Source organism: Salvelinus namaycush, chromosome 4 (assembly GCF_016432855.1).
Source record: "Salvelinus namaycush isolate Seneca chromosome 4, SaNama_1.0, whole genome shotgun sequence".
In the NCBI taxonomy this organism is placed as follows: Eukaryota; Metazoa; Chordata; class Actinopteri; order Salmoniformes; family Salmonidae; genus Salvelinus; species Salvelinus namaycush.
The window spans coordinates 32,191,939-32,204,689 of record NC_052310.1 but is presented as its reverse complement, the minus strand read 5'-3'; the positions used below and the strand labels follow the sequence as shown (position 1 = coordinate 32,204,689).

Below are 12,751 nucleotides of genomic sequence, written 5' to 3'. Positions count from 1 at the left end.
GGGTACAGCCTCAGTGTTCACTGTGTCGTGTCTTTGGCATCATTAAATTGAAGACTGGTAGCTCTCATGCTTGAAAAGGTTGTAGACCCCTGCCCTACATCCTGTGCACTTGGAAATTTGAAAGGATTTGATTGGTATAAACATTATGATATAATTTCCAACTATCTTATAGTTGCAGGGCAAGGAAGAGAGATTACCATTATTGCTTACACCTGTCAAATTCTCTCAGATATCCACAAGTGGTCTAGGGGTCAATTTGGGATTGGGGCTACAATTGCTCTGAATGACCTAATTTTAGAAAGATTTAGCAAAAGGTGGATTTTTGTCATTTTAGTTGATTACTGTTTGATCTGGACTGCAACTCCTTCTGTGATTGATTGATTGATTGTTGTATTAATTGATTGATGTATTAATTGCCAGATATGATGGAGCCAGAGGTGCGGACCCCCAGCCCCCTGCCAGGTTCTCTGAGGTTCAAATGCTCCAGTCAGCTGACCCCAGGTCAGTGGCACCATCTGGCCATTGTCATGGCGAAGGACGTGAAGAAGAGCTGTAAGGTCACGGCCCACCTCAATGGGAAACTGTTGGGAGCAGCAAAGGTACAGGAGCAGGAGAGAGTAAATTCATCCATTTTACATTAAAAGATGATCGAAAAAACTTCTGTTGTGTTGGAGGCCATTGGCGATTTTTCCGCTGCTACTGTGATTTTTAGCTGTAGCTCATGTCATTGGTTGAAGTACTGTCTACTCCCTTACTCACTCTGTGCTGTGAAAATACAGAGAACTCTCTATGTGTTCTGATTCGCTGTCAGATGCTGTACATCCAACCGTTCCCGGGTCAGTACGTTTCCATGGAACCCACGGCGGTGATTGACGTGTGTGCCTTCATTGGAACGCCGTCTCTATGGAAACAGCACGCTTCGTTGGTGTGGCGCGTTGGGCCCACCTACCTGTTTGAGGAAGTGCTGAGTCCAGGGGCTGTAGGAGTCATCTACAACCAGGGAACAACCTACTTGGGAAACTACCTGGCTCTACGCAACACAGGTGTTTGTCTGATCATTACCTGGCCATGGACTCAAGACCGTTTAGTCAATTTACTTAAAGCTTGCAGATACTGTATAATACATAATGATTCCTTTAGCATCTACGACCCCTTATAATGTATTAGAATCATCTCATGATGACCTTGACTCTATGCCAGCCATTTTGAGTCAGTTGTGTTTCCAGAAATACAGAAACATATTTGAGTCAGTTGTGTTACCAATGTCAGTTTGACCAGGATTTGTGTCTCACAATGTAATTTTGTAATTCTATGTGTTCCTCCAGGCTCTGGCCCAGACCCCCTCCCTCTCAGGCTGGTCCCTGAGGAGAGGATCTCATTTGGCATCAACCCGGCTGTAGCAACTTTAACAACGGTAGCAGAGATACGAGAAAGCTACAACGAGGTGGACTGCCGTCTCATCGCCAAAGAGGTAAAGAGCGTCCAGCGCTGTCTTCATGATGCCCGATCAGAAATATGGGGTCCTACTAATCACCCCAAACAACCACCAACAACCATAAACAGGTACCCTAAACAACCACAAACAGGTACCCTAAACAACCACAAACAGGTACCCCAAACAACCACAAACAGGTAACGCAAACAACCCCAAACAACCACAAACAGGTACCCCAAACATCCTAAAACAACCCCAAACAACCCGAAACATACCCTAAACAACCACAAACAATGAGAAGCATCCAACTGCAGATATGCGCGCTGAGGCCACCTGCAGGGTATTCCAGAAAAATGGTTGAATAAATTCAGGATTCCCTGAACATAACCTCCTTCTCTTAACCTGATAAGGGAGTCTGGGATTTCTTTGTTCCAGAACGGCTGCTTCTCGTTTAAGTAATTAGGCTAAGCAAAGCACAGATTGGTTGGTCCGTCAACTGGCGCGGTTACGCAACATTCAAAAAGGTCCTCAATTTTGATGACAGAAAAAACCTTAGATATGGAGTCAAAAGACATTGTCCAATATTTCAAGTCTAGAACACGAAACATTTGTAACAACATACAATGAATATGTTCACAAATTTACTACGGATGTAATTCACCGATACACATCGGTCGCCGATTCAAATGTTTAAGATATGACTGCATTGGACCCCAAGAAAATAGATTCAAACATTATGAATCATTGATTTTGCTCATATTACTTTCATTCTACCTAGTGAAAAATGCCTAATATTTTGTGACAACTGATGCGCCCTGTCCTTCAGTGTCAAACTAAGTATGTAGTTGTGCTGACAGTCATTGATCTTCAAGTCATTTTGCATCCTGAACAACCTTAAGGAATGTCAGTAGCCTAGTCAAACTACGCACTGTGCCCAGCTTCATGCTCTGACCAACGTGAGGTAGACGGCCTGTTTCTTGCACATACAGTTGAAGTCGGAAGTTTACATACACTTAGGTTGGAGTCATTAAAACTTGGTTTTTCAACCACTCGAAAAATGTCTTGTTAACTTCTTATGGCTGCAGGGGCAGTATTGAGTAGCTTGGATGAAAGCTGCACAGAGGTGCCCAGAGTAAACGGCCTGCTCCTCAGTCATAGTTGCTAATATATGCATATTATTAGTAGTATTGGATAGAAAACACTCTGAAGTTTCTAAAACTGTTTGAATTATGTCTGTGAGTAAAACAGAACTCATATGGCAGGCAAAAACCTGAGAAGAAATCCAACCAGGAAGTGAGAAATCTGAGGTTGGTCGATTTTCAACTCATCGCCTATTGAAAACAGAGTAGGATATGGATCTGTTTGCACTTCCTACGGCTTCCACTAGATGTCAACAGTCTGTAGAACCTTGAATGAAGCTTCTACTGTGATGTGGAGCCGGATGGGAGCTGTTTGAGTCAGTGGTCTGGCAGAGAGCCAGGCCCTGGTCACACGCATTTCACATGATAGGGACCTGCGTTCCATTTCTTCTATAGACACAAAGGAATTCTCCGGTTGGAACGTTATTGAATATTTATGATAACAACATCCTAAAGATTCATTCTATACTGAGTTTGACAAGTTTCTTCGACCTGTAATATAACTTTTTGAAGTTTTGGTCCAACGTTCGGCTGGACCTGCACGAGCGTTTGGATTTGTTTACCAAACACACTAACAAAAATAGCTATTTGGACATAAATTATGGACATTACCGAACAAAACAAACATTTCTTGTGGAAGTGGGAGTCCTGGGAGTGCATTCCGACGAAGATCAGCAAAGGTAAGTGAAGATTTATTATGGGACCTCCCACTTCCCACAGGGACCTCACAACATGATATTATCACGTTACTTAGGTGCCATGACGTTATGTATTGCGATTCTCACGATTCTATATATATTGCGATTCGATACTGTGATTTTATTGCGATTCGATGTTCCAAACATATAGTGTTTCTCACCATATGTCTGCTGCAGAGGAGGGACATGAGAGAGCTATGAGAAAATTTGTTTTGATCAGTCATGGAAATAAAAGTGCTGAAAACGCCCTATTGGCTCCCTAATTAATAGGAAGATAGAGAACAGGCTATGAAGGAACAATACTGGAGTTTTGGTGCAGGTACAGCCAACAGCCAAAAATAATCAGGTAAAACCTGACAGTGTGCAACAAACAAGAGAGAGCTTGGTTTTTTGTTTTAGTGCCCTTTGGTTTGGTGCTGTTTGAAAAATTATATGGTTCAAAGAAATTATGCAAAAGAGGTGGTAAACAAATCAGGCTGCTCAGGGCTGATTGGTTGAAATACTCTAAATTGAGAAATGTTGTGACTAAACATAACAAAAAATATGAAATTATATTACCAAACCAAGATAAATGACATAAAACACAATGGAAAAAGACTTTGGAGTACCTAAATGATATCATGGGCAGAAACCCCAATTAATCTCTATCGTTCATTGAAGTTGATGGCTAATTTATAACAAAACCTTTCAATATTGCCAATCATTTCAATGACTATTTCACTAGTAAAATGGACAAACTCAGAAGTTAAATTACAACATTGAACAGTGAACCATCCGATTTTTGTATACATTTTCTAATAATGAATGAGAACGATTTATGTTTTGAATTTGGTCAAGTTAATGTGGGAGAGGTAGAAAAACTACTGTTATCCATCAATAATGATAAGCCACATAGACAACCTTGATGGGAAATTATTGAGAATGGTATCACACTGTATTGCCACCCCTATTTGCTATATCTTTAACCAAAGCCTAAAGGAGTGTGTGTGTTCACGTGTGGAAGGAAGCTATAGCAAAACACCCTTTCCTGGTTCTAACAGCCGCACAATCAGTTTCCTGCATGTTATTAGTAAACTGATGGAGAGAATTGTGTTTGACCAAATACAATACTCTTTTTCAGAGAATAATTTAACCCTTTAGACCCCAGTAGAATTATAGAATGCTGCTGTAGCTTACTGAGGATTTTCAAGATAAAGCTCATGTTCTCACACATTTAAAACAAACAGAGATAGCAAAAAAAAGTTAACTTAGTTTTAAAGAGTCCAGCCTCTCTTAAATGACACCGCATTCATGTCAATAGGAATAAAACAAATGTTGTCTTCCATTGTGTGAAGACACCCCAAAATGTACCAAGTATAATATACTTATAAATGTTATTTACATATAAATAAATAAAATATCCAAAATGTGACCAGAGGACAATATTCAAAAAGTATTTCAAGTAGGTAATTTGATTGACAACGATTCTTTCTTCTGTAACAATGTAAAAATGCAAACAACTATTCAGAGACTATTGGAAAATGTAGGTAACCTCTCTCAATAAGATTTAGTACAGACCAGGCCTGACACAAAATGTAGAAATAGTAGCCTACTTTGACAACAATTCAATGAATGCAACAAGTATTAGAAAGTGTTAGCAATTCATGCTATTCTACAATGACACAAACCCCAAAGCAAATCAGGGGGAGAAAAATAGGTTTATTCGAAGGGGACAAATCAAAGATGTTATGCTGCGAGGTAGATGTTCAGTCTCCCTGTCCTCAGATTTTTCTCCACCGAACAATGGGACAGGATGCCATTTATAACCCCCCATCATAGCCTCGGATTGACCAATCAGAGGTCCTTGCAGTACAACTGGACCAATGACCCAGACTCAAAGTACAGAACATAGCACCAGTAGCACACGTTACTCTGAGTTCAGGAGGGACATTCCACAGATTCTAAACAGCTGTTGAACTGAAACCCAACTCCTATTTACATTTCCCTAGGTACTCTAGTTTTTAGTCCTCTTATCTTCTGTGTTGTGTATTTATCTTCAAAATATTCTTATAATAGCGACAGATAAACAGAGAAGATACAAAACACAACAACTGCTCAGAGAAAATAAAAGATTTGTAGGACAAATTAATATTTCACAATGTCACTTTAGTGTTTGCATTCAGCCTACAACATGTCATGGAACTTCTGGAAGCACGCCCCATCCTGCAAAGTGGCACAGAACACTTAGAGCACCCAAAGGAGCCTGCTTTCAAATGAGTTACAACTCAGTCCACACGCACTGGTGCCGCACTCTTGGCTCTCCTCTTCATGCCACTGTAGCCATATCACAAAGTGAATGCACAAGCAGCATTTTTGAATGCCTTCAGGGACCAGTGTCTGCGGTTTCTGGGAAGGGGCTTTTGCAGGGTCCCCCACACAATGTACACATTTATGATGACAATGTTGAGCTTCCCACAAAACACATACTTCCACTATTTTCAGCCTGTGCGTCCAACATTGTAATAGCTCCTCAATTGGTCAAGATGGTCAACCTTGGCCATTTTCTTGTTGTAATCCATTACAAGCTCTGGAACAGATATAACTTCCAACCACTTTTTAAAATATCTCCAAAATCCCTGCCACTGTCACTTTAGGCCCAGGCTGTGTAGTACAAGGGTGAATGGTGGGACTTGGGGTAGACACACTCCATGGAAATGTAAGCTCCCGTCTCAGGTGTGCTCTACCTCTTCTCCTCCCTCTTCCTCCTCCACTCTCTCTGCTTCATCCTCTCCCTCTGCTTTGTCATCTCCCTCCTCTCCCTCCCCCTCCTCCTCGCCATGTTCTTCTCCCTCCACTCTCCTCTCCCTCCTCTTCACTCTCCTCTTCCTCTCTCCCTCCACTCTCCTCTTCCTCTCTCCCTCTACTCTCCCTCCTCTTCACTCTCCTCTTTCTCTCTCCCTCCACTGTCCTCTCACTCCACTCCTCCCTCCACATCTCTATCCCTCCACCTAAAGCCCATTCGTGTGCTAACAGTCAGAATCTGAATAACATGTGTTAAATGCTTGATAATGTATGTGATGTCAACAGAGAGGTATGTTTAGCTGGGTGATTCAAATATTGACTGGTTTCCTCAAGCTGCCCACTCAAGAAAAAACGTCAACCTACCAGGGTAGTTACAAATAGCACAGGAATGAAAGCATCGACATGTATTGATCACATCTTTACTAATGCTGCAGAAATTTGCTTGAAAGAAATATCCAGATCCATCAAATGTAGTGATCACAATATAGTAGCCATATCTAGGAAAACCAAAGTTCCAAAGGCTGGGCCTAATATAGTGTATAAGAGGTCATACAATATGTTTTGTAGTGATTCCTATGTTATTGACAAAAATAATTTTTGTTGGTCCGTGGTGTGTAATGAGGAGCAAACAGACTTGACATATTTATGAAATTGCTTATTCCAGTTACTAATAAGCATGTACCCATTAAGAAAATTACTGTAAAAACTGTTAAATCCCCTTGGATTGAAAAGGAATTGAACAATTGTTTGGTTGAGAAGTTGAGGCAAAAGGAATGACAAATATGTTTGGCTGCACAACCGATTGGCATATGTACTGCAAATTGAGAAATCATGTGACTAAACTGAATAAAAATAAGAAACTACACTATGAAACAAAGATTAATTACATAAAGAATGATAGTAAAAGCTTTGGAGCACCTTATATAAAATGTTGGGAAAAAAGGCAAACTCAGCTCCATCATTCATTGAATCAGAATGCTCATTCATCATAAAACCAACGGATATTGCCAACAACTTAAATTATTTTTTCATTTGCAAGCTTAGCAAATTTAGGTATGACATGCCAGTAACAAACGCTGACACTACACATCAAAGTATGTCTGACCAAATTATGAAGACAAGCATTGTAATTATGAATTCCGTAAAGTGAGTGTGGAATAGGTGAAAACATTATTGTTGTCTATCAACAATGACAAGCCAGCGAGGTCTGACAACTTGGATAGAAAATTACTGAGGATAATAGCGGACGATATTGCCACTCTTATTTGCCAGATGTTCAATGTAAGCCTACTAGAAAGTGTGTGCCCCCAGGCTTGGAGAGAAGCAAAAGTCATTCTGCTACCTAAGAATAGTAAAAAAAACTTTACATGCTCAAATAGCCAACCAGTCAGCCTGTTCCCCTTCATAAACTTTAAAAGAAATTGTTTTTGAATCTTTACTAATGACATGCCAATGGCTTTGAGTAAAGCCAATGTGTCTATGTATAGTCAACACTATACATGTCAGCTACTGAAATGACTGCAAAACTTAACAAAGAGCTGCAGTTAGTTTCAGAGTGGGTGGCAAGGAATAAGTTAGTCCTAAACATTTCTAAATCTAAAAGCATTGTATTTGGGACAAATCATTAACTAAACCCTCAACCTCCACTAGATCTTGTAATAAATAATGTGGAAATTGAGCAAGTTGAGGTGACTAAACTGCTTGGAGTAACCCTGGATTGTAAACTGTCATGGTCAAAACATATTGATACAGCAGTAACTAAGATGGGGAGAAGTCTGTCACACACAGAGAGGGAATATTAATAATATGCATGTCAATCTCTCCTGGCTCAAAGTGGAGGAGAGCGTGACTTCATCACTACTTGTATTTAAGAGAGGTATTGACATGTTGAAAGCACCAAGCTCTGTTTGAAGTGGTGGTGCACAGCTCGGACACCGATGCAAACCCCCCAGGACATGCCACAAGAGGTCTCTTCACAGACCCCAGAACAGACTATGTGAGGTGCACTACATAGAGCCATGACTACATGGAACTCTATTCCACATCAAGTAACTGATGCAAGCAGTAAAATTAGATTTAAAAAACAGATAAAATACACCTTATGGAACAGCGGGGACTGTTAAACAACACAAACATTGGCACAGACACATGCACACACACACACACGATAACATGGATTTTGTATCGTAGATATGTGGTAGTGGTGGAGTAGGGGCCTGAGGGAGCTAATGGGAATCCATAATAAATACAGAGTTCACCAATTTTAGCTGATTAGTTACAAAGCTGGGACAGTTTCCAAATGAATTGCATCGGTTGAAACAGGACGAAACAAGCAACTTGTAAGCTGACTGTGTAAACAAATGTCCAACTCATCCTATGAGCTCCACTGAGCCGGCATCTACTACCCTAACAAGACAGCTAAAATATGTATTTTATTTAACCTTTATTTAACCAGGTAGGCCAGTTGAGAACAAGTTCTCATTTACAACTGCGACCTGGCCAAGATAAAGCAAAGCAGTGCGACACAAACAACACAGAGTTACACATGGGATAAACAAACGTACAGTCAATAACACAATAGAAACATCTATATACAGTGTATGCAAATGTAGTAAGATTAGGGAGGTAAGGCAATAAATAGGCCATAGTGGCGAAATAATTACAATTTAGCATTAACACTGGAGTGATAGATGTGCAGAAGATGAATGTGCATGTAGAGATACTGGGATGCAAAGGAGCAAAAAAAGAAATAACAATATGGGGATGAGGTAGTTGGGTGGGCTGTTTACAGATGGGGTGTGTACAGGTACAATGATCGGTAAGCTGCTCTGATGCTTAAATTTAGTGAGGGAGATATAAGACTCCAGCTTCAGGGATTTTTGCAATTCGTTCCAGTAATTGGCAGCAGAGAACTAGAAGGAAAGGCGGCCAAATAGGAGTTGGCTTTGGGGATGACGAGTGAAATATACCTGCTGGAGCGTATGCTACGGGTGGGTGCTGCTATGGTGACCAGTGAGCTGAGATAAGGCGGGGCTTTACCTAGCAAAGACTTAGATGAAATGGGCCAGTAGGTTTAGCGACGAATATGAAGCGAGGGCCAGCCAACGAGAGCGTACAGGTCGCAGTGGTGGGTAGTATATGGGGCTTTGGTGACAAAACCGATGGCACTGTGATAGACTACATCTAATTTGCTGAGTAGAGTGTTGGAGGCTATTTTGTAAATGACATCGCCAAAGTCAAGGATCGGTAGGATAGTCAGTTTTATGAGGGTATGTTTGGCAGCATGAGAAGGATGCTTTGTTGCGAAATAGGAAGCCGATTCTAGATTTCATTTTGGATTAGAGATGCTTAATGTGAGTCTGGAAGGAGAGTTTACAGTCTAACCAGACATCTAGGTATTTGTAGATGTCGTGTGGTGGCATATTTCTGCTTTACCAAATGATGAGAGTTACAAACTACACACCAGTCAGAGTTATACTTAAACTACATCTTTAATAAGTTTTGCAATAGCCTTTGACTTTCAATGATGCACTATCTCTAATGAACCATTGAAAGTGCTACCAGAAAACTACAAAGATCTTTTATAGCCAAGGTACACCCCTCTCAACTTACATGACGAATCACAGATCTTAGGAACAGTTCACAAAGGTTAAGATTTGTATGAAAGATATCTATAAAACATAGCAGAGAGTTACTGCTGTGTCAACAGTTCTCATTGTAAAGACCAGTGTCTGGCCCCCTCCTACGCCAAACTGGAACCCGTCTCACCCTGGTACGGTATAGCACGATAACATTAGCTCATGTTATCTGGAATGCTCTTTAGGCTTTATTACCCAAAGACATCGTAAATCTCCTCTGTCAGTGCTATCTCATAGAGGCCCATCCTCAGTGGAACACACACACAATACTCTATTCTGTCGAATGTAACAACTATTATAATGTAATACAAGCATTATAACAATCTTAGAAACATTAAAACATAATCTTGCAATTTTCCACGACAGTCGACATATTCTAAGATAGAACCGTCCAAAGTAGTGATGCTAGACGGGTGGGCGGGTGCGGGCAGCGATCGGTTGAAGAGCATGCATTTAGTTTTACTTGCATTTAAGAGCAGTTGGAGGCCACTGAAGGAGTGTTGTATGGCATTGAAGCACGTCTGGAGGTTTGTTAACCTCTCTGGGATATGTTGGACATTAGCGTCCCAGCTGGCCAACATCCAGTGAAAATGCAGAGCGCCAAATTCAAATGAATTACTATAAAAATTAAACTTTGATGAAATCAAACATTCAATATACCAAATTAAAGCTACACTTGTTGTGAATCCAGCCAACGTGTCAGATTTCAGAAATGCTTTACGGTGAAAGCAAACGATGCTATTATATGAGCATAGCATCCAAGCAAACAAACACAGACTATCATATTTCAACCCTCCAGGCGCGACACAAAACGCAGAAATAAAGATATAATTCATGCCTTACCTTTGACGAGCTTCTTCTGTTGGCACTCCAATATGTCCCATAAACATCACAAATGGTCCTTTTGTTCGATTAATTCCGTCGATATATATCCAAAATGTCCATTTATTTGGCGAGTTTGATCCAGAAAAACACCGGTTCCAACTTGCGCAACGTGACTACAAAATATCTCAACAGTTACCTGTAAGCTTTGTCCAAACATTTCAAACTACTTTTGTAATACAACTTTAGGTCTTTTTTTACGTAAATAATCGATAAAATTGAAGACGGGATGATCTGTGTTCAATACCGGAGGAAAACAACGAGCCTCTGTGTAACGAGCCTCTGTGTAACGCTCCTCTAACAAAGAGTAAACTTCCCTCGAGCCTCATTCTGAACAGTGTTACTTCTTCATTTCTGAAATGAAAAACCTCAACCAATTTCTAAACTTTTGACATCCAGTGGAAGCGATAGGAACTGCAAGAAGGTCCCTTAGAAATCTGGATTCCCAATGAAAACCCATTGAAAAGAGAGTGACCTCAAAAAAAAAAAATTCTGAATGGTTTGTCCTCGGGGTTTCGCCTGCCAAATTAGTTCTGTTATAGTCACAGACATGATTCAAACAGTTTTAGAAACTTCTTATGCATATCTTAGTTTCTGGGCATGAGTAGCAGGCAGTTTAATTTGGGCACGCTTTTCATCCAAAATGCAGAATGCTGCCCCCTATCCTAGAGAAGTTAACACAGTGTCCAAAGAAGGGCCAGAAGTATACAGAATGGTGTCGTCTGCGTATAGATGGATTAGAGAATCACCAGCAGTAAGAGCGACATCATTGATGTATACAGAGAAAAGAGTCGGCCCAAGAATTGAACCCTGTGGCACCCCCATAGAGACTGCCAGAGGTCCGGACAACAGGCCATCCGATTTGACACACTGAACTCTATCTGAGAAGTAGTTGGTGAACCAGACGAGGCAATCATTTGAGAAGCCAAGGCTGTTGAGTCTGCTGATAAGAATGTGGTGATTGACAGAGTCGAAAGCCTTGGCCAGGTTGATGAAGACGGCTGCACAGTATTGTCCTTTATCGATGGCTGTTATGATATCGTTTAGGACCTTGGGCGTGGCTGAAGGCTTTCAAATAATAGGAAAACAAGGCAATGTATAGCATATTAGTATCTGCACCTTGCAAAATTGACAAACCATAACCTAAGCCCAACAGATAAACACTAATTATTCTAGCCTTCATTTCGGTGGCTATTTGTCTGTTTGGCTAGCTAGTGAAAGTGACAGCTGAGGTTGACACTTCGTGAGTGCAGCCCATATTTACTGCTACACACAACTTTTCTTGCCTGACAGACTAACTAATTAGCTAGCTAGCTTGCTACACCAAGCAGCTTGGGCCATTTCCATATAATTTACATTGGTAGAAACAAGAATAAACAACCAACTAGTTAGCTGACTATATTCAGCTAAACACTTCAACAATTTCCATGCTCCACCGCTGATGTGCTCGCCTGTACCAACCTAGTTATCATGACAATCTATTCCCCAATCTATTCCCCAAGTTTCACTGCATCGACAACACCAAAAGAAGTCATATGACAGCATACCCTGTTTCCGGTTTCTGATTGATGACAACAGCCACGCGAATACAACAACAGGTTGTTTGCAAGTTCATTTTGCGATATTGACACATATATTATTTTAAGAAAAACAAGGTCATTCTCGGGCACTATAGTAATTTATAGAAATTCAGTTGACGGCCGCTATGGGTTCTAAAAACTGCTGACTGTCACCATGCATATAGAGAATGGCACTCAACTTGTATTGTACTGATTCAGATGACAGATGATTGGTTAACCCTTTTGATGCATACAATCACATATTTGTGATCATTGTTGAATGGTCCTTGCAGCGTACCATCGCAAATATGTGGTTGGAACAGTAGCAACAGAACGTATGATGCAACGAACATGTTCAAACAGCATTGTTGTCTGAAAAGCATCTAAACAATGTTTTGTACTGATGGGAAATAAAGGTCTTTACAACTTTATCTCTCAATTTCACCTTTAACTTCTACTTGCACACAATCCCGGATCCGGGAGCACCCCCATCAGTAAAAAAGCTGACTAGCATAGCCTAGCATAGCGTCACAAGTAAATACTAGCATCTAAATATCATTAAATCACAAGTCCAAGACACCAGATGAAAGATACACATCTTGTGAATCCAGCCATCATT

General features: G+C 40.7%; 1 protein-coding gene across 1 annotated transcript in view; it reads left to right on the top strand.

The window, feature by feature from the left end:
- The window catches only part of wdfy4 (WDFY family member 4), a 171,972-nt gene that overhangs the window by 31,915 nt on the left and 127,306 nt on the right, over positions 1-12,751 (top strand). The window contains exons 18-20 of the mRNA XM_038990764.1: positions 421-599; positions 812-1,043; positions 1,326-1,471. Of these exons, the coding sequence (XP_038846692.1) occupies positions 421-599; positions 812-1,043; positions 1,326-1,471 (557 nt within the window). The remainder of the gene's footprint in view (positions 1-420; positions 600-811; positions 1,044-1,325; positions 1,472-12,751) is intronic.